At 34.1% G+C, this 23136-nt stretch overlaps 1 protein-coding gene across 1 annotated transcript in view; it reads right to left on the bottom strand.

Annotated features, from left to right (window-relative positions):
- LOC142351429 (uncharacterized) overlaps window positions 1–23136 on the bottom strand; it is a 239390-nt gene that overhangs the window by 14674 nt on the left and 201580 nt on the right. Inside the window, exons 6-13 of the mRNA XM_075403475.1 lie at window positions 15063–15178; window positions 14312–14610; window positions 13316–13488; window positions 8885–8980; window positions 5734–5833; window positions 2596–2811; window positions 1403–1603; window positions 173–291 (exon numbers count right to left, since the gene is read on the bottom strand). Of these exons, the coding sequence (XP_075259590.1) occupies window positions 173–291; window positions 1403–1603; window positions 2596–2811; window positions 5734–5833; window positions 8885–8980; window positions 13316–13488; window positions 14312–14610; window positions 15063–15178 (1320 nt within the window). The remainder of the gene's footprint in view (window positions 1–172; window positions 292–1402; window positions 1604–2595; window positions 2812–5733; window positions 5834–8884; window positions 8981–13315; window positions 13489–14311; window positions 14611–15062; window positions 15179–23136) is intronic.

The raw sequence follows: 23136 nt of genomic DNA on the forward strand, positions 1-23136 counted from the left end.
GACGCTATGTTTTCAATTAATGATTTGACACGTGCATAACGCTATGTTTTCAAATAATGATTTAGATTTACTATGCAATGACACGTGCATAACGTGGTTGGGGGGGGGGGGCACAAGCGGAAAAAATTGAAAGTTCTATGGTAACACCTTTGGTCTACCCGGGAACACTTACAACGATGAGATTGTTGAGTTTTTCAATGTTGCGCATAGAAGTGCAGATCATTCTGGCACTTGACGGAACAGAAGCACTACCTCCTGCGACATTTGACAGTGGTTCGCTTGGCACCTCTCCTGGAATCACAGACGACACCCTCATTCCTTATTTTTTACAGTATTCTACTTGAATTTAGTTCTGAAACCTATGTTCTGAAAAATAACTGTACTTAGCACCAGTTCAGTTTATAATAGATTGCCTTCTTTAGGATTAAAAAGATGCACATAAAAGTCCTATCTAAAATATTTCCCCAGCTGTGAAGCTGAAAACTCAGAGTATGCTGTTGCGGTACTCTATTGATTTTGTGCTATGCTGTTGATTTTGTCGTCGGGCATTTTTTTTTGTTTTAGGGCAACAATTGTAAGGCCACAATGAGCGGTTTTGATAACCTGTTCTTTCTACTGCTTTTTTATGTGCCGGACATCAATTGGAACTCTTTTTACAATTGAGTTTTTAACCTCGTTGGGTTATTAAATTTTGATCATATGATTGACCTCAATCTCTAAATAACTTTAAACACTAAAATTGGCATGATTCTAATTAACTTTTCATGAAAAGCAACGAAAATGAAAAGCAACGAACATGGAAGTCACGAAAAGTTTAGCTCTATGTAACTGACTCTAACGAAATGGAACAAGTCAATACTCTAAATCCACCAACTGATTACAAACACTTGCAGAAAAAATTCTTCGGAATCCATCGTGACTAAATTTTTGTAGAAATGCTCATGCATTTAGTCCATTAAATGCCGATGTACTTCCTGCAAATCTCATTCTTTATATCCATACACATTTTTATTTACTTTTAATTTCTAGTCATTTCGGAACAACAACACCATATGCATAGACTTTTAGAGATCGATTGCTTGTTAAAGCGCCATATTTTGGTTAATTTAAGTCTTTTAAAACTACGACTAGTACCATTGTAATGCTGCAGAAGCCGATAAGATGAGATAATTGTCCCAAGCCATGCCACAAAGAATGTCCTTAAAAGAGTGGTACGAAGTTCATATTGCTGTTTATAAACTTGTTATGGCAAATAAGCCAAAAACAATTCAGCGCATTTTTACGCAAAATCAGTACAAGAATTTCGAGCTGAAATTTATTATAACTTCAGCTTGTTTCTTATGTTTTTAGTTAAGTACTACAACACGCGTGCTCAACAAAAAGTGAGGCAATAGACATGAACCTGAAGCAGCCCCACTGTTCTCGGTGGAAGGAGAGGAACATGGGAGAATCGAAGAGGCCACAGTATCAGCTGAAGGCTTGATGACGTCACTGAGGGTCGAGACAGTGATGATGACGTAGGCAGTTGGCTTGCCCAATTGAGCCTCCAGAAACTGTGCTGCTTCTCTGCTTTTATGGGAAGGGTTCACAGGGTACGCTTGGTCTGAAAGATAGTTAAGGAACACTTAACGGCTTAAGTACTCAAGTACAAAAGGCAAAAATAATTCAGTAGGAGAAAAGGCGAGCCCGCACGCTTTTTGGCTCAGTATCTTTTCTTTCTCAGTATCTCACTTCAGGATATATTGACAATTTCACATACGGTACCCATACATATCTTGAACATAAATTGTTCAAAAATATTTTATAAATTGTGTTGCGCGAAAAAATTGCTATCAAAGTATATCAACGGGCGTATTTTAGGTTTTATTTTAAATGAAAATATTTGAAGCATTAACCTTAGTTTGCACTAATTTTCAAATTTTACCCTGAGTTGTGAATATTTGCTAATTTGACATTACGTTTGGAGTATTATTTGCTAGGACTAATATAATAACAAGGTCTGAATCTATTGCCGCAAGAAATTGAAAAAGATCGATAGTTTACATATGCGTATAAAAACTATACTGGCGGTATCAGTTGAAATTTGAGTTCGAAAGAAATCACCTGTTTATGAGCAAAATGAGCAATGTTGAATAAAATTGTATAGAGATCAGGATGACTAAATACCATTTCATGAGCTTCAATTATTACTTACAGAATCTAAGACAATTGAATGTACACACCCTTTCTATAACTTTTTTTTAATTTTCGCTCTGAAAAGAAACTTGTTATAACGGTGCTTAATCAGGCATTTTGCTCGCATCCGGATTTATTAATTTTATATAAAACCGAACATACCGAATCGTAAGAAATCGATCAGAACCAGGATACCAACAAAAACGGCTTTCGTTGTTTTTGTCGAACTAAAACCGAAGATGCCGATGATTTTAACGTGCAAACGACTCTTTCTGAACTAGGACCACTAAGTAAGGCGTAATAACTCTTATCACATACACATGTATCCCCGACCTATTATCGTACTGAAAACAGATGTCCTATAATTTAATAACCTTCGGAGTTTTAAATAATAAAAAAATAATGATACGAGCATCTTACTCAGTAAAGAATTGCTGCTCATGTTGCGCACCAGAGGTTCTCGGTCTTCAATCTTATCCACTCTTTTCCCACCGCAAGACGTGGACATCTGTTGATGATGCATTTGCAACTGTTGTTGATGGTGCTGTTGTAACTCGACATGGCCTGGTACAGCTGTGAAGCTGGTTGAAGCATCGCTCAGGGGTGAAAATTGATTCGAAACGTTGAGTTGAGCTGCTAAAATAGAGCCTGCTTTCAAGTTTGATATTTTGAATTTTTACTGCAAATTGACTTTAGTGATGCTACGAGAACATGATCCCAGTGTATAAATAAAAAGAAACAATAGATTACCTCAGTATTTACATACAGTCTTGTGTTAACTTCTAGCCAGCGTATTTTACAGGTATTTTGTTAGACGAGTAATTGTTACAATATTACAAAAATTATTATTTCAAAAGAGACCATTTACGTTTACAATCATTAAGGATAGAGAGAAATTACACTTACATATTGCAAATGGGAGCAAAACCAAAATTTTTTTATTATTCATTGCTTTAATGAAATCACGAAAATTTGAAGTCACGCAATTTTGCCATGAACAAGTTTATGATTTTCAAAAGAAAAAAGAACAAATTAAATCGCGTCGAACAAACTGTTGTGCATGTTTGATGCATTAGTTGATCGTAGCATAAGGAAATTTCCGAAAAGTGAATTTAAGGCGTTTTTCCTTATTAACTGTGGAAGCTTGTAACCGTCATCGTCAAAATTTATGCTCCTCAATTGCGGAAAATATGTGAAAAATATCATTAAAATTGTGAAAAATATCATTAAAATTAAAGGCATTATAATAACTTAAATCAATTTGTTACTCTGATACGGTTATTCGAAAAGAGCACTAGACGTTCTGTCAGCTTTTTACATGAAGATCTACATAGCAGACGATGACGACAGAATTTGAATTTTATTTCAGTAACTAAACGAACATAGCCGTAGATTGCAGTAGCAATTCTCATGACCCCGATTGGAATTTGATCAAGCAAAGAAAAGAAAATCAAACATAACAGCTTTTTTCTTTTTAAATTTTAAAAGGCATGTTATATTGAATGCATATATTGGTACAAATACCGATAAGCAGTAGACTTGGTAATAAAGTTCAAATAACGGATATCTAAAACGGGGCTTATCTTTATGGGTTTATGCTGCTTCTATACTGAACGTCAAAAGTAAGTTAGCTACCAACAGTTAACCCAAATGTAAAGTTTATGATCTCCATCCAAATATCACAGTAAAAAGTTGACTCAAAATTATAGCTAATTCACATCTTTTTTCTTCAACGTTTAACGCAAAGCCAAACTCGATCATGGTTGAACAAACAGTTAAAACAAAAACAAATTACATTTCATGACAATTTTCATTTTACTGTGCAAAATTGACCGGAATTAGACTAATTTTAATCAATTCGTTTGAATAAACATAATATAATATAAATGATCAACCAATCAAAAGTCATCAAAATTAGTGACAGTCTAATTTCGGCCTGTTTTGTCTATTTTTTCAAGTATTTTCCCATATTTTTTGTTTTGCCCTAATCTCATTTTGTTTAACTAAATCTATTCTATTGGTACTGTTTTATTGCATTTTACAAAAGGAGACACTAGAATGTTTGATATGCCAGTAATTACTAAAAATAAAGATCATTCTCAATTCTGTTTTTTGCCTCTCTGGGCCTTAAATGTGTCTTGAGCGTTCGTGATCGCTGGTTGAGCATAGGAGATATCCAAGTCTTGAGACCAATTATAAATATGTCGCCGATTGCAGCGACTTTTGTATAAAGATGTTTTTTCAATGAGCTAGATTTTAGAATTTTATCTATTTGGAATATTACGATGAATAAGTTGGAATAAGTTATCTAGGTGACTTATTGGCAGCAGCCAGCGACCCATTTTTATTACTAACAAAAAACAATAGTCACCAATTCTTTGAGACAGTGACTTCTCAATTAAGTCGAATACAACATGCAAAAATAAGTGTTTAGAGCCATCTGCTCAACAAAAGGAAATGGTAGCCTAACTCTAAAATTATTCTGATGGAAAGAGTATTTACCCAAATGAGTATTCTTGCTTGAAATTGTGCATTCATTAGACTAAGACTAAAGTTAAAGCTTTTTCACTATTTTTCATTTTAAAAGGCACAAATTTAAAGATCAATAGATATAAAAAAAACAAAATAAGAAACTCAAAAGTGGTACAAAAACCGCCAAAAAACCGACTAAAATAAACATAGCTGGCAGATAGCCGGAAAAAAGCCGCTTGAAGCGCATCGGGATTGAAACAAAAAAAAAGAGAAAAAAGAAAGATGACGGACTTTTGGTTTTTCTCTTCAATGTCAAAAAGTGTTAATTTGGCGTGCAGTTTCCCGTAGATTCTAAAACTAAGCTTAATTCTGCTTCTAAACTGAAAGCTAATGAGTTTAATACCAATTTCAAATGGCAAACACTCTAATGAACTTTGATAACCTAATTCGCAATGACTTAATGACCGGACTTTATCGGTTTATCCTGTCTCTTTTGATTCTGCTCTTTTGACATTGACAGCTTGCACCACATTGCGTAATTCAATGCGTTAAAGAATTTAAAATCCATTCGGTTGAAACAGTGGGGGAAGTACGTCAGAAGTGGAAATCGTGACTTCCATTTTCGTGTAAAACCAAAAACGTGATCAAAAGGTAAAGCGAATTTTAAAAAAGGAGAGCACCTAAATAATAGCCACTGAGAGGCTGACGGCGGCTATTAACAAGCAAAATAACTCAAAATTTCGTACTAATTTTTAATAAAGCCTTAAATGATCAAAAATGATCCCCAGCATATAAATACTACTTCGTTTAAGCTAGAAAAATCATATGGCCAGTAAAAAAAATTGAGAGTTGTATTGACTTTAAATGAGCAGATTGACCTAAACACTTCTTTTGACGTGTGGTATTTGATTTTATATCCCTTGAAAGAGAAGTCACCGATTTTAAAATCATTTGACGTCAAAAAAGGAGCGCAACAATAGCCGACTGGGACGATGACGCTGCTATTAAAAAATTTACATAGCGAAAGAGCATTAGCAGCTGATATATAGAAGCCAATTAAGCAAAATTATGGGAATGTGTTCTTACGATTGGGTGGTCTTGGTCTCTGTCCGATGCCAGGTGGACAGTTGAGGTCCAAACTCTGTTCCTGCTCACTCAGGATCTGGGCCAGACACCTGATTACTTGCTACAACACAAACCCATTCACAGAAAACATGCGAAGATATAGTCTGTCCCATGAAGATGCAAAGCAACCGAACGTTTGAAATAATTTAAGACTTGCAAACGGGCATCCATTTTCATGCGGCAAAACTTAATCAACAAATATTGCTTGTTTTAGACGTTAAAATTGACCTTTGAACTCTATTAAGTCCTTCCGAAACGTTAGCTTGCGTTGAGCTTTCTCTGTCACTTACTATAACAAGCTAATTGCATCATGAGCAGTACTCGTGATAAGATGATTCTGAATTGAGGGTAGCAATTTTTGGGGCCTTAATTTTTTATCATTATGCCTCGAGTTAAATTTTCAGCTTCAAAGTCAACCATTGTTTCTCAATGAAGGAAATTGCGTTGTGAATCGAAACTTGATACATCTTGGTGAGGAACATACTAAAACATGGTAAATCTTGCCGCGATCGTGACATGGCACTTTTGCTAGGTACACATTAAGATTCGTAAGAACATGCAACTTTGTAAGATCTTTGCTTGGGTATCAAAAAAAAAGATCTTGGCAGGATGAACAAGAACGATTAACCATGACATGATAAGACAAGTTAAGTCGTAAATAAGCACCTTTAAACAAGCTATAGCACGAATTCATAAAAATTTTAAATCAAAAAACAAAATCATTGTTTTGTATAAAGAGCAATGAAATACACAGAAATCGATTAAATGTTTTGTTTGCGATTTTTAGCACAAAAGGTTACATATAGATATTGGTGACGTCGGTTTTGAAATTTTTTCAATTCGTGCAACATATTGATTGATTGAGTAGAAACAAATTAACTCCTATTAATTATCCTTTATCATCGGTGAACTAGTTTATCTTCTCAATAATTGCATAACATTGTTTACTTCGCTATACAATAAATTATTAATAAATAGCGGGGATTTAAAAAGAAACTTTAAGTTTTCATGAGAGGCTTACCATGTGTATTACAAACAAAATAAAAGTAAATGCGGCAATTAAACTTTATAACCTAGGCTCTGGATAACACTCATATTCCATAAAAACTTTGTTAAGTTTAAAACATAAACCGACTAAGATGGGGAAAACTGCTCTCGAATGATAGACTGCGCAATTTAATGCAAGGGCTGTAGCCTATATAAATTTTTCTTCATGGGTGCTAAGACATGATCCGACAGTAGGATTCGAACCCCGACCTACTGCGTCCGATTACTCTCCCTCAACGGATGTTTTAACCACTCCGTTATCAGGTGGTCCTTGTGTATGAGTTTCTATTAATCGGTTTTGTTTGAACAACAAACATTATTTCGAAGTGAGAGCAATAGAAATCACTCAAAATCAAGAACAATATCGAAAAAACACTCTCTTGGGAATTCAAAGATTAATTTGAAATATTCTAAGGAAAAACGACCGTAAACTTTTCATAAAAAACAGCCGGTAGAATACCGGAAACGACTCGAAGCGTCGTGTATTATAATGTGTCACCTAATCTCACATAAATCAGAGTATCAAAACGAGAACTTATGAACCATCAGAAGGAGAAACATCAGAACATGAAACATCAGAACGAGAACAAAACGAAAAGGCAGCCCAAAAAAAGAATAGAGCATTTTAGAAAAAAAAAACTGACATAATTTTTGAGATCAGGAGTCTGGGTAGGTGTTGGGGGTAGGTGGGGAAGGGTGAAGGTAAGTGGGGTTAGGTGGGTGGGGGTGTAGGTACGTTGAGGTAGGTGGGGGGATGTAAATACGTAGATGGGGGAGGGGGGTAGATAGGTAGGTGGGGTGGTGGGTGGGGGCAGGTAGGTGGGGGTAGGTAGGTGGGGGCAGGTAGGTGCGTGGCAGGTAGCTAGGTGGGGGAGGTAGGTGGGGGATCAAAATATCTCAAAATGATCTCCTCACCTTGAATGTAATGGGCAACTCCTAATTACTATACATTACAAACTAAACTACTGCTACAGTTCAATAATCGAAAACAGAAATCACCAATCGATAAGAGAGGTAAAAGTTCGAAACAAAGGAAGTCAAAATTCAAGTCATGAACAAACTTGCTCTCGCTATTAAAAAACAAGAGCAAATTGCCGGAATAACGAAATGCCGGAAAACAGGCGCCGTTGACCCACTTGACGCTTATGGGGATTGAAACCGAATAAGAAAAAAATCAGATAGAAATTAACAGAGTTGGGCTATGTGTCAAAATGTTCTTATTTGGTTTGCAAATTCTACATATTCACTTAGATTCTAAAATTACACTCAATTGAGCTTCTCAACTGAAGATTTTAAAGCATAATACTAATGCCAGCTAGCAATCACACTGATGAACTCTGATAATCTAACGCACTATGACTTAAACACCGAGCTTTATGTCTATCATGTTTCTTTTGATTTTGCTCTTTTGACTTTGACCGTATTCACTATATTGCAAAATTGAATGAGTGAAAGAATTTAAAATCCATTCAGTTGAAACAGTGAGGTAAGTCAGAAGTCAAGCGTGAAATATCGTGATATATGTAAAAAAAAATTTATTTGACGTTGAGCGGCTGACGGCGGCTTTTAAAAACCTGTATAATGCCAATACTCCTCTTCAAGTCGTAAAAAGACACACGTTTACAATAATTGCTTCTCATTCGAGAGCAATTAAACAGCGGCAGTTTGTGCAAGAAAAGTTATTCGTTTTTTTAATGGTTTTTGGAACAACCTTGAATCATAACAGGAGAATTACTTCGGCAAGATTTTGTTTCTGTTTAGAAAGATATTCTCTCCAATCTTCATCTTACACGATAAGCAGCCATATTAGCAAGAATCTCAAAATAACTGCCACTATTGCTTTCACAGTTTAGACCATTTAGATGAGACACAAGAGGCAACATTTCGATATCAGTTACAAAAAGAATCGTGACTAATTACCGGAGAATTTTGCCTCATGAGAAAATAAAATTGGATGGAAAAAATACACACACATTTTTTCCAGACTAACAATTGCGTGATTTGACTATCGCAGGAGAAAATTATAGTGTTGAGTGACAAAAGTAGTCAATAGTGCAGAACTTACATCATCTGACTCAGTGAAAGCCTTGCTTGGGTTCTTCAGTTTTCGCAACAAGAGTGCGTGCCACTTCTGTCTCGTGCGTTTAACACTGCTCCCACACTGAAACATTTATATTTACTACAATTTACTGCTGAGAATCTCTTATCATATGATGGACTTAACCCCAGAATGAATAGCAAAGGATTTCGAAATTCATTTAGATAAATACTCTGTCAAAAACTGGAGAAAGACAGAAACGTGTACAACTCGTGCACATCATCAAAAAAGACCAATGTCAAGAACCCGAACTGTTATTCACAATTAAATTGGAAAAAACATTCCAAAGCAAAGTCACTCGATTTTTTCTCCACTTCCAGTCTATGCCAGATCAAAATCACCATTAAAATTGAACTTTACAAATGATCAAAATGTGAGAGCCAGTCATAAAAAAATGGCTAACAGATTTAGTAAACAACAGTTACTACAAAACTGATCCACAAAAAGAAGTCACCAACTTACAAATGCTTATTAATGTTAGCAGAAAATTAGCTCTGTCACAATATTTTAATTAGCCAAAGCAAATTTTGAAAATGACAAGACACAATTGGTTAACAGTTATTTAAAAAGTCAACATTTTTTCTGTTGTTTAGTTATATTCTGTAATTTTACCGAAAATTGTGTATCCCTCGGTTGTTTTGTCTCCCAATTTTGGGAAGTACTATTAAAACCTATAAAAGAGTAACAACTTTTAGCTTTTACCGCTAATCAGTTCACATTTACATAGGAGTTACAATTTGACACCACGTGAAAAGTGAAAGTACACATTTGTAAAAAATTTTTTCCGATCTAAAATTTTATTCTAACAAACAATATAACTAATAATTGTCGGTCAAACTGCTCTCAAACGAGAGTTTCGCTTCAACATTAATCAGCTTGAGCGTAAACAGGCTAGCAGTTGCGGTTGGCAGAGTGCTAGGGGTGTCCAAAACGCCAAAAAATGCTGTTTGTGCTGATTTTATGCTTATCCGAAAGCATCGGTGAAATTTACACTTAGACACCAGTAGAGCTTTCGAAAAGCTGTTCAGTGGTTTAATGCACTCCGGGTTATACCTGTTTATCCCATTTTGAGGACTAAAGTCAAAGGAGTCAGAAAACAAAATCTGTCAAGCGAAAAATTGCATTGTTAAAGCGAACAACGTGCAAACTGTTAACCAACTGAAACGAGATCCATCGACAAGAAGTTCCAGTTCTTCAACCAAAAAAATCTTTCGCAGTAAAAAAGATCTTAATCAGATAATGGAGACAAAAATCGAATTTACAAAAAAAAGTTGAAAAACCAACCCAGTTTAGATCACCAACCCACTTTAGACCACCAACCAAGTATAGATCACCAACATTTATGCCAAAACATAAACTCAAAACCATTCTCATCTCATTAAGCTTGTACAAAATATTTTTGCTGAAATTCTAATTGCAAAAAAAAGCCGAAAACACCACTAGCTTCGAGTAACTGCAAACTCTATCAATTTTGTCACATATTAGTCATCACCAACCAAGCCCTCGGAAACAAAAAGAAATAATGACATATCAATGTCAGGGTTCGGGGTACATTCACTACCATTTACATACTCTCGGAGTTGCTTTCATTTTTATACCAATTTAGTTCAAACAAAAGCTAAGCTTAGAAGCCTGGCAACTATTTCCAAATCCTTTCAGTTGAACAATATATAATGATAGAATGTGACCATCTTCAATTAAATTCCTTTTGATTGTGTATGTTAAGTTTAAATGTAAGCCCAACCTCTTGAAAGACTGAAATATGAGACAAAATTGACATATTGATGAAAACGAGTATGTAAAACGTGAAAGTATGTAGCTGACAGTGACTGTACCCTTGATACACTCTCATATATATGCCATTGTTCATTTTGGTTTCCAAGAGTTTAGTTGTCGATGACTAATTTATGGCAAATTTGATTGAGTTTGCAATTACTTGCAGATAGTATTGTTTTTCCGGCCTTTATTCTCTAATTAGAAGTTCTGAAAACAAATTTCGAAAATGGATTGAGAAAAAGATTTTAAGGTTTGTTTTGGTATGAATGTTGGTAATCAAAAAGTGCGTGGGTTTTTTAACCGTGTTTTTTATCTGTATTTTTTTGTTTTTATCTCTCCATTATCAGATTCAGCTACTTTTCTGAATCATTAAAGACTGTTTTCTTTGAGGAACTGGCGGCCTGTGTTCGATGGGCCTCCTTTTATTTGCTCTTAAACAAATTATATGCAAATTTTTTGCTTGACATATTTTTTTGTCTGACTCCTTCCGCTTCTCGTCTTCCAAAAAAGGGGTAAACAGGTAATGACCGGAGTGAATTAAGTCGTTGAAAAGCTTTTTGAGACCTCTACGTGTACAGTTCACCGAAGCTGCTAGGGAGGCAAAATCAAGACGAAAAAGCAGTTTTTCGGCGTTTTGGACTCCCCTAATTATACCACTACTGCTAGCCTCCCTAAGCGCAATCTGATTATTGTCGAAGCCAAACGATCGTTTGAGAGCAATTTCACCAACGTTAGTCGGTTATATTCACTGTTAGAACATTTGTTTTTATACGAATTAAATTTTATTTTTTTTGTTTAGTCTGACTTTGCACTTGCGTGGTGCCAAAATTTTAAATTTTACTCTAATGTAAAGGCGAACTAATAACCGGAAGAAGCTGGAAGTTGTTACTCTTTTATAAATTGCCATAATACTCGCCAAAATAGGGAGGCAAAACAACCAACGAATACAAAATATAAAAACATAGCCGGCAGATTGCCGGAATAGCTGCGAAAGAATAAACCTGCGTGCCATATCATAGAGATGGAAACCGATACAAATCTAAATTGAAAAAAATCGACGCCGCTCAAAAAACTAGGCTAAAAAACATTCAACGATAATGCACATATGAGTTCCTTTGACCTTAAACAAATTCAAATTAAACTTAAGTTTTAAAGTGCAAAAGCCATTTTATTGAGTGAGGTAAGTCACGTATGATCAAAATCTAATCACGCAAATAACCTAAAAACTTTCGCTAAAGCGAGTGAGAAATGACGTCACGCGCGCAAATGCCGTTAGTGAGAGGAAGAAGTCATTTAGAAAATTTGACTTTTTCAGCTTCGCTGTGTGAACAAATGTAAAACGAGAAAAGAGCGTCAGACGACGAAACAAAAAACGTAGCCGGTAGAATACCGGAAACGACTCGAATCGTCGTGCAAAATAATCTCTAATCTAACTTGGACAAAATCAGAATATCGAAAAAAACACTAGAAATAACAAAAATAGCAGACCAATATAACATAAAAAGCGTTAAAATTTTTTCAGTTCAGGAGTGTGGGTAGGTGCTGGTGGGGGGGGGGGGGGGGGTAGGTAGGTACGAGGGGGGGGGGGTAGTTACGTTGGGGTTGGGGTGGAAGGGTAGGTACGTTGGGAGGGGGGGTAGGTACGTTGGGGGGGATAGTTACGTTGGGGGGGGGGGGTAGTTTTTTTTGGGGGGGGGGGGCGGTGTAGGTAGTTAAATGCACAAATTTTCTCAAATTGACCTTTTCACCTTGAATTATAGACTCTTAACAATTGCTATACATTACAAACCAAGCTATTGTTAAAGTCCAATGTTCGAAAACAAAAGTCAACAATCAAAAACCGAGGTAAAAGCTCGAATAGAAAGAAGTCAAAATTCAAGTCATGAACAAACTTGCTTTCTGCTAAAAAAAACCTGTAGAATCTCAATACTCCTCTTCGAGTCGTAAAGAGCACCGCAATATAGCTACGCTCAGCTTACAGCTTCGCAGCTATAACAAGAGATACAAAATGGTGCTGAATGATGATAAAATAGCCAATTGCATTAATCATTTTATCGGTCATTTTATTGACATTACAGGCCAATTTTTTTAAGTGTTGGGTAACGATTCAAGGCAGCCAATCATCGTAATGTACCTTTATAGTGCTGGCGTGGGAAGGAATCAGCTACTGATATGGACAGCATAAATTATTGGTAACCATAATCTTGATCCATAATTTGGTTGTATGCTCGGGTAGACCGCAATGACCCGCACCCAGTATGACTAAATCTATTGGCAAAATGCTGAGTGGTGGTTTGAAGAGAAGCTAACAAGCCATGTGGAACGAATATTCACCACAAGTAACAAAAGAGCACTTGATATTACCAGCGAATTTCCTTATGATCATGCTCACACAAATATAATGATCTTATGTTTGGCTGTGATAGTTTCATATCAATTCCCATTGGCCGCTAAGGCATATTATGCAATAAATCACGCTTAGGCATGATTATGGCAAAAAAATAGTGTTTCTGGAAATTTGAATTAAGATTAAAATACTCGCTACGGTTTGAGTATTTTGACATTTTGTATTCAACCCCCACTCCAAGTGGTTCCATACGAGTGAACGGCAAGTGAACTTACATGATCGTCCAGCCTAAATGAGATCCAGTCGTCTATCACAATTGTGGCCACTCCCAGATCTGAAGAGCCCGTGGGAGTTCCTGCAGTAGAAGTGGTTGCAGCACCAGACGACTGCTGACCTCCCGCAACACCAATCGAGGCTCCTCCTCCACTAGGCGATAAATTCGAAGAGTCTAGAGAAAAAACACCTCCAACTAAAAACAAGAATAGCAAACATAACCGACTAAACGTCGGAAGAATTGCTCTCGAATGACTAGTGGGAGCTCTAATCAATTGCAGCCCGCTTCAGTCGAGGGGGGAGGAGGGGGAGGGGAGTTTAAATGGGACTAAGAGGTTCAATAGTGGGCTTCAAATAACCACATTAGAGGTTAACATATACCACTATTAAGATTTAATGTGGAAAATGGCACCAGTTTCGGCGCACTTTTCATTTGACTTTTAGTGTTAAATTGCCGCCAATTGAGTTCAGCTGCTTGAAATTTTGATTGAGAGAGAATTATTGAGAGACAACCAGCTGCGTTGGACTTAACCACCCCCCCCCCCCCCTGCATCACATTACTATTTCATATGCGGCGAGGAAGTGTGGTTTTGCTCTTGCAAATACTGAAGAGAGGAAAAATGATATTTTCCTGAAAAACTGTTTTTGCAATGGCCTACCAAAAACCCCCACGCGCTTAGAACATATTGCTAAAAATGAGAATTAAAATTGAGTATACTTCAGCTTTGTTTTTTTGCCATTAATTAAACGCATTATTTCAAAGGAAATTTTTTGTTTCAAAAAATGCTAATAAATCAGCGTACAGATCTACTATTTGTGGGCCATTCGCACCTCAGTGGGCCATTGCTACGCTAATCCGGAAGACCGAACAAAACCAAGTCAAAAATATTCGTTATGTTCGATTTTAAACGTAATAAACCTTCGGAAATCAATAACAAAGAATTTGTCAAAACTTCTCAACAAACGCTTAAAAAATTACGCTAGCAATAAAAACTAACCCTGTTGTAGCGTCTCTATATCGGAGTCATCATCTTCGTCAGAACTATACTCGGCTGTACCCACTTTGGGGCATCGAACGAACTCGGATTCCAATCCCGTCTGGGTCATTGAAGACCAGTTATTGGAAGTATTTCTCCTGAGAGCAGAATTGATAGTGCTTTGAGATGATTTTGCCCGTGGCTTGCCCGACTGAATGTGGAACCACTCGACCTCTGGTCTCCTCGACGGTCCAGCAAAAAGAGCCAGGTTCAGGGGAGTTACGATGGTGCAATCTTTCACCAATATCATCTCGCCACTCCTGTGAAAGTTTAGTTAAACACTAGAATGTCAAAAGTGAGTTAGCACTCTTCAGTTTTACGAATAAAAAACTCATATCTTTACACCATCAATTCCCTACACGAGTAGAATTCACCACTTGTTAAATTGAGATATTATACATCAATGTAAAATAGATTAACTCCATTCAAGGCTCAGAGTAAAAAGAAAGTTGTCACTAAATCTCGATGTATTCACATCTTACCTCTAAGTAAAAATAACTCAATGACAAGAGGTGACACTATAACATAATGTAAGATTTTTATGTTATTATACATAATCTTATATATGATCTCAATAGGTTTGCTACGGAATCTCAACTTGGGCAATAGCTCATTCAGTAGGAAAAAAACAGCAAAGATCAAACTCCGTTGCACGAAAAAAATCATCATAAATAGCCCTGTTCCCATTAGTGACGTCACTTGTAAGTGTTACCTGTGCAACTGGTTGAAGAGGAACCACTGTCCATTCAGTTTGCTCAGACAATCCGTCTGCTCCTCACTTGTGAACACTCGCTTGTTCAACACCACGGACTGTGGCGACACGCTCAGCTTCAACACAGAACAGTATCGATATCATTGCGAACGGGATCTGTCATCAATACATCATTGATTCCCAATTCAGTACAGAATATCTATGCATTATTGTGCATATCCGCCCATCACAGACGTTCAATGGTTAAGAGAAGGAAAGTGACAAATCAAAACTATCAATGAAAACCAGTTGATTTTTGAACATCGAGAACTATAAAAACTGAAAAGGTTTTATTTATCTTAAAGGCCTGTATCCTTATTAATTCAAATAAACAAAAATGATTTTCTGAGTAACCCAAAGGCAAGGCAGCCAAAGCAACAAGACCTTTTCGATACAGTATTTAAAAATTCAACGCCTGCAATAAATGTTATTTTTTATGACGTTAACCACCTATTTAAAAACATGACCATCTAACGTCAAATGAATGGCTCTAAAGTTGATCTCGAGCACATAAACGGCCACTCAAACGCACAAATTAGATAACACACAAGTTTCCTAAATTGACGGTTTTGAACTTTGATTCCTCATTTTTAACATGGGAAACGTAAATAAGATTTGGGTGCACTTGAAAAGGAAAAAAAATGCAGTCGTACCAAATTTGGTGAAGGCAACTTCAAATCTAACCAATTTCGTGCTAACCATCGCACACAATTCCCAAGCAGGAACGAATACTACACAGAGGGCATAAATGAAAACAGTGACATCTAGAAAAACGACCGCCTCAATGAAAGCTTTTCTGTCGTATCTTTTCAATCCTTGTTCAACAGAAATATTGCTGTTCGAAGCCTTTAGCTGGACTTTCTGAACTAATTTTCCGAGGAGAGATAAAAAAAAAGTGGTACCATCAAAAATCCTTCAAATAACTGAATCGATCGTCAAAGAAAAACTCAATTTTCTTTTACTGCATGCAATTAAAAATCTATTTTCCTGCAATCTGTTTACGCTTGATATAAGAACAGGCTAAGACAAATTTTTAAATCTCTGATTTTCAGGATGCTCAGCTTAAATTATTGGCAAAATTTGTTTTCATTTTAGGGAAGTACTGGAAAAATTGAACTGATTTAAAGTTATTGTTACAAACAATGATTTTCTATTTTCTGCAATTTTCATCCTTGAGAATAGAATTAATCTAATCGATTGGCTATTGAGGCGGAATCTCTCTAAATTTTTTAATTTTTTTTTCGCTTATACATGTTTATTACTAGTTTCTTTAGTTTCAGGTTCTCTTCATTTTAAGAAGTGTTCATTTTTCTATTTTTTTAAATTTTCTTTTAAACTTTAAGAACTCTAAAATTTTCTTAAATTTTCAAATTCATTCTATGGGCTGTTCAACATTTTGAAGGTTTATAGGGCAACCTATAATGAATGTCATTATTGCATAACTTAAAAAAAACGGATTCGCAAGAGAAATTAGTGAGCTCTTTTGATAATAGAAGCTGCCAATCAAACTTGCGCGTTCAGATACGTTTGCAATTGTAAATTGTTTTTTGAAATGTCGGGCTGTACAATTAGATCCAATGCATATTAACGCTCCGTCTTTTTGACAGTCTGGGTCATTCATTATCGGCACATGTAAAAACTTAGAAAAGAAAAGCGGTAACAAAATTATAGAAGAAACTCGTTTTCGTGAAAAAATCTTACTGAGAATATTAGCTTTAAGAACGCAAAAGCTTCCGTAGCCGTCTTGGTCAAATTTGTTGTGATAAAGCGGTTCTTTAAATGCTATTTTGAACTAAGTCTCGCATCTTTGGAGAAAAAAGCGCGTTCAAACAACCTCTTTCCTTAACTAACTATTTTTCAGTATTATGAATCCTTTCCAATGAATTTCACTCGGGAAAAGACGATCAATGAGTTGATCAAAACAAAGGAATTCATCATCAAATTTAGCATCCCAGTTCTAAAATTGATATAAGATCTTACCAAATCATAAATGGTTGATTGTAGAATTATCACCCCCCCCCCCCACCCAACCATGAGTAGTGGGTAAAGAGTGCGCTGTGCGCAGAATTTGGTTTTTGAAAAATTGTTCATTTTGAGTGCTCAAAAATTGGTTTTTGTAAAAATGCTCATTTTGAGTGCTCAAAATTTGGTTTTTGTAAAAATGCTTATTTTGAGCGCGCAAATTTAGGCTTTTGTAAAAATGCTCATTTTGGGTGCTCAAAATTTGATTTTGTAAAAATGCTCATTTTGGTGTGCGCAGAATTTGGTTTTTGTAAAAATGCCCATTTTGAACAATCTCGAGCACTGTTTTTAATAGAGCCCTCATCAAATACCCGGTTTTATTTCTAACTATATCAGGGAAGGGGCTCCGCAGATCCTAGTTGTGAATGGGAAAACCAAGTATGGCTTTTACCTACTCTATGGTTTAGGTTCAGATTATAGTTTTGATTTTAACTCGAGCTAAAGTCCAACCTATGGTCTCAACCATAACAAAAGATGAGCATTTATACCAAAACCCAAGCTCTCAAGCACAGGGCACTACTTGGGTTAGGTCTATACCTAATCTATAGCATAAGATGAAGATAGAGATCTATTTATAATAAAAGATAAAGATAAAGATCCATTTTCAAAAGATGAAGATATATTTATAAAAAAAGATTAAAGATAGAGATCTATTTACAATAAAAGATAAAGATAGAGATCTATTTATAAAAGATACAGATAAAGTTCCATCTATAGCATAAGAAAAATATATATCTATAGCATAAGAAAAAGATCTATCTATGGCATAAGATAGAGATCTATTTAAAGTAAAAGATAAAGATCTATCAATAACATAAGATAAAGATCTAACTATAACAAGAAATAAGGAGAAAAGATTACCCCCAGTAAAATAGTTCCTCAGTAATATAAATTACTTTGAGAAAAAAAATTGTACCTAAAAAACTTAGAGAAAGACAATTTACTAAAATGGGAAAGACAGTTTACTAAAATGGTTTACCAAGATAGTTTATTTGTCGATTTGTAATAAAATTTTATCTGCAGCCAATAACTGGTTAAAATAATGTTGTTTTCCTTTAGTTTTTTTAAAAACTCTTACATTGCTCACAATAAAAGCTAGCTCTATGCATCTTTTTTACATGGGTTGTAATATTACCTCTAGAAATAAGAGAAGGGCAATAATTACAAAGTTATTCTGACAGACATTGCTTACATGTACTTTTATTCTTCTCAAAAAATATTCTATTAGTAGTATTACATTTAATACATGTTTTTACACTCGCCTCCTGATCTGCGAAGCAGTTTTGCGTTCCCAGACCAAGATCTTAATCTAGATCAATATCTAGATTAACATTATAGATATTTTCTATTTATTCTTCCTCTTTTTCTTTAGCTCTACTGTTGTAGTACTATATTCTCTAGTGTTATCATTAGTACTATCTCTAGTGTTATCGTTAGTATTAGGTCTAGAGTTATCCTTAGTATTATCTCTAGTTTTATTGTGAAACATGGGCGAAGCCACACCATCGACCCTAAGGCTAGAACTAGTCTTTTCATTATGACAGTCATTCCTAATACAAATACACCAAATCTTTTATAATTACATCCATTACAGTCTGTTAGTAGCTTACTATGGAAACCAGTGTAATGACCTTTTAATGTAAAAAAATTCTTAAATGCTTTATAACACTCTAAACACGTATGCATTTAATAAAGGGACATTACAATTAATTTAGTTACACGATCCCTTTGTACCATCAAACCTTCTAGCTTTGTATAACCAAAAATGTTTAATTTGTTATTTCATTTATCTTAAATTCAGCTGAGGGTTCGCTTTAGTGGTGTTATAATGTGAAATTATATATTCGCTTACTTTTTTTTACAAAATTTTCCATTTGTATCCAATAATTTGTGAAATATTTCCCTCCCGTATTTCTTCAATAAACCACCCCTTTACCTACACACATTTCAAACAGATTACTGAGTCTAACTGGGTAGTCTAGCATCAGTCTGGGAACTTGTAACAACTTCATCTTTTTCAATAACTTTTTAATACTTTAACTACCTCATGTTTAGTTACATCTTTTATTTCTTCTACATCTTGTTGTTCAAGTGATGTTCGTCCTTGAGCTAAAATATGGTGCTTCGCCCATGTTTCACCATGAGCCTACGGACATGTTTCACAATTATTTTTCTCACGTTCTTTTTCACCCCACCCACGAACAATTCTAGCAACTCTATCACAAACTAGACGAGTTGTATTAGCTACTTGTTGTAATTGTCTATCTTCGTTTTCACCGAAAAGATAAAAGAGAGAACCTATACCACCAAAAGAAGTTGCTAAACTAGACATAGTACGGAGAAAATTATATAATTTTAATTTACTTTCAATAAAATCAAAATTGGATTAAACACCTAAAACATTTAAATATTCTTTTAAATAGAATTTATAGTTATCTTCATGAATAAGATCTCTTTGATCCGCTGTTTTAGTTCCGTTTAGTTTTAAATTGTTTATATTAAATCTACCCACTTCTTAATCATAAACTATCTGTCTATCTTTATCTACCGCAAAAAAACTACCTTTTTTGTTTTATATTTCACCATACCATAATTATATTCTTTATATAGTGCAACAAAGTCGTGTTTTCATCGAAAGTAAATTTAAAGTTATAAAAGAATGCAGTAACAATTGTGCAATTTTTTATTTAATTTATCCGCCATATCATCCAACAATAATCCTAAATATTGATATATCATTTGTTAATAAATCAATGATATCAACAATATTATATCCAACTCAATCATTTATATCTTTATAAAATACTCTTACATCATCTTTGATATAGTTTTCTGGTTTAACTTAGTTGAAGTTTTAGCTGTAGTTGTATCTTTAGCTTTATCTTTAGCTATAGTTGAAGTTGTTGTTCAATAGAAATTATAACGGATTACTAGGTAGTACTGAATCGTATATAAATCAAAGAACATTTAAAAGGAGTTATAGAATATATATACTTTGATATGATACTAGATATCAAAGAGATAATTTGGAGCACAAGCAAAACAACTTACATTTAAATTTTCTCGTGGTGTTGCTGCTATTATAAGTCATGCGTTAATGCTAAATAGAAAGATTATTAGTGTTAATAGTGCTGATAACGAGATAGTTGATGTAGTCTCGTAGAAACTAATAGCAGGAGGCTGATAGTGTCTTACTTATAGTTATCGCTATTACTCTAAATATCTTTATCATTACTTTTAATACTCTAGTTATAGCTTTAATTACAGCTATATTTAATACTCTGACTATAGCTATAGTTATAGCCATAGTTAATACTCTAGTTATAGTTACAGTTATGTCTAATACTATAGCTAAAACTAATACTCTAGTTAATACAGTTATAGTCTTAGCCAGACTTACTTAACTAACAAATCCCTTAGAATAAAGAATATCTATTTTCTTTTCATTTGCTTTAGTCAGACCTTTACCTTTAACTCTAATCTTAGTCTTGAATTTAATAATAAAAGTGTTGTAAATATTACAATCCATTATTTTTTATATAGAAACATGGGGCATTACCAAAAATTTAAAACTAATTCTTGTGTTGGTGGTAAACAACATAGTTGTACTATTAATATCTATGGTTTTATTTCAGCTAAAGGTACTAAGATGTTTAAAAAATCTTGTAAAAATGTAAAAGAAATAAATCTATGACAGTATCTGATGCAAAAAGTGAAGCTGAGGGATTAAAGGATTTCTTTAAGAGTGTAGATAAAGCGACAGTTAACTTTGGAAAATCAGTTGCTAATAATTCAGTAATAGCTTTAGAAATAGCAACTTAAATAGGAAGTGCAGCTGCAACTAGGAACCCTAAAGCAGATCTAGCAGCTACAACTGAGTTAATTAAATTTGCAACAGCAGAGGAAGGTATAAAGGTAGTACAGAAAAGTAGGGGCTTATACTTAGGTAAAATAAAGAAATATTATTAGCTTAGCTATAACTTTGACCTTAAGTTTAAACTATAACTATAGTTTTAGCTGAGCTATCTAGGAATAACAAAACTAATACTATTATTACTAAATATATTAGTATTACTAAATACTACTAACTTTAATTTAAAAAAATATTCATCTTTATTTTCTTATTCTTCTTATAATCTTCATATACTTTACCTAACTTATTGTATTCATCATTATCTATCTCATTATCTTTTATTGATATAAGATAAAGTTTATTAAATTTATCACTGAAATGTTTAGCTAGAATATACATCCGCGAAAACTTAATGATTTGATTTCTATTTTAGTATTAGGTGTTTTTATTATTGAGCCACATACAGTAGCAGTAGCAAAAGCTGCTAGTATATTATAATGTATACCTTTACCAGTTATTGCAATTGATGTTGTCGTTGATGTTGTTGCTATAGATGATAATGCTATTTCAGTTACCTTTGATATTAAAATAATTTTATATCTGCTTAACTTCTTTTAGTAGTATTCAGTTTCAGTTTCATAGTAATTTTTAAAATCTGTTTAAATGTTAATTTTATTATTAAACTTATTATCAGCTAGGATTTTATCATTTATGTATTGTTCTGATAAAGCGTTAGTTTTAGGGTAAAGTAAATGTGCACTAGGTTTAGTTTCTTCAATTTAAATTAACTAAATTTTTTGATTAGCCATAGCTATGACTATGACTACAACTATAGCTAGGATTAAAACTATGGCTATGATTATAGATATAACTATAACTAAAGCTAAGACTCTATAACAAAATAACTCTCAATCTCTTTCATTATATTCTCATGATTAAAGTCATAGTGCATATCATTAAGTCGCTCATCATTAACTTGTGTTTTATTTAGTTGTAATGTTTTAGTTGTAATTTTGTCAAATTCACCTTTTCTTAATTCAGCTATATTTTTACTAAAAATATCTATTTTATCAGAAGAAGACAGTAAGTTGCTATCAAAATACCCTTTATTAACTACATCTTTTTCATCTATGGGAAGGTGTACATTTGTAACTTTATAGGTATCTCTCATGTCAATATCATCATCATCTTCAAAGAATAATTGGTGACCCTTACTTGCTGATAAACTGATAGTTATTGCTGATTGATGTTTCGCTTGGTTGAATTTATTTCTTGTCATCATTGTATTTGTTTACACTAAGATTTATGTTTAATGATTCCAAAACCTTTTTATTAGATTCCAAATCAAAGCCGGACTTTAATAATTCTTGTTCATAGTATGTACTATAGTATGTCCCTATATTGGTGGTTGAATTTTTAGAACTTGATTAATTTTAACCAACTCTGTATACCAATTAGACGTATACCCTCTAGAGAAAATGTTACGTTTATCAGCCTTTTTAACATAATCACCAACTTTGAGCCTGGGTTTACTATTCTTAAAACTACAGGAATGTCTATTTTTTTCAGGATTATGTGATGCATCAACAGCTGTCATATTTATTGTTGTGTTTGTAATTGTTACATGTTCCAAAAGCATCGCTTAATAAACTTACCCAATTACCATCACCATTTATAAACATTGATTTATTAATTATGTGCGCTAATTTTCTATTAAATCTCTCATTATAAACAGCTTTAAGATCACTACAAGTAGAACATAATTCTGTTATATAATCTTCAAGTAAAGATTTTATTACAAAACTCACAACCTCTATCAACTCATAAGTATTCTGCATTCGTCCTTCTGATAAAAAGTATTTTAAAACTATATGGTTATAGATATACAAGATTTATTCTTTAAAGGTATAGCCCAGGCATATTTAGTGAATAAATCTATAACGGTTTATATGAATTTATAATTAGAAATATATTTACTTAAAGACGACTTTGGAATCAAATCAGCTGACCAAGTTTCATCTTTATATAAAGGTACTGCTCTTTCTCTGTTAAACTTTGTTATTATTGGATTATATACTTCTTTAGAAAAAGCTTTAGTTGGGGTTTTGACTCTCTGCTTTGCAGAAACTTCATTCATTAACGTAGTTCTGGGCTTTTCCA

This window comes from Convolutriloba macropyga, chromosome 1, assembly GCF_964194025.1.
Source record: "Convolutriloba macropyga chromosome 1, txConMacr16.3, whole genome shotgun sequence".
Classification (NCBI taxonomy): Eukaryota; Metazoa; Xenacoelomorpha; order Acoela; family Convolutidae; genus Convolutriloba; species Convolutriloba macropyga.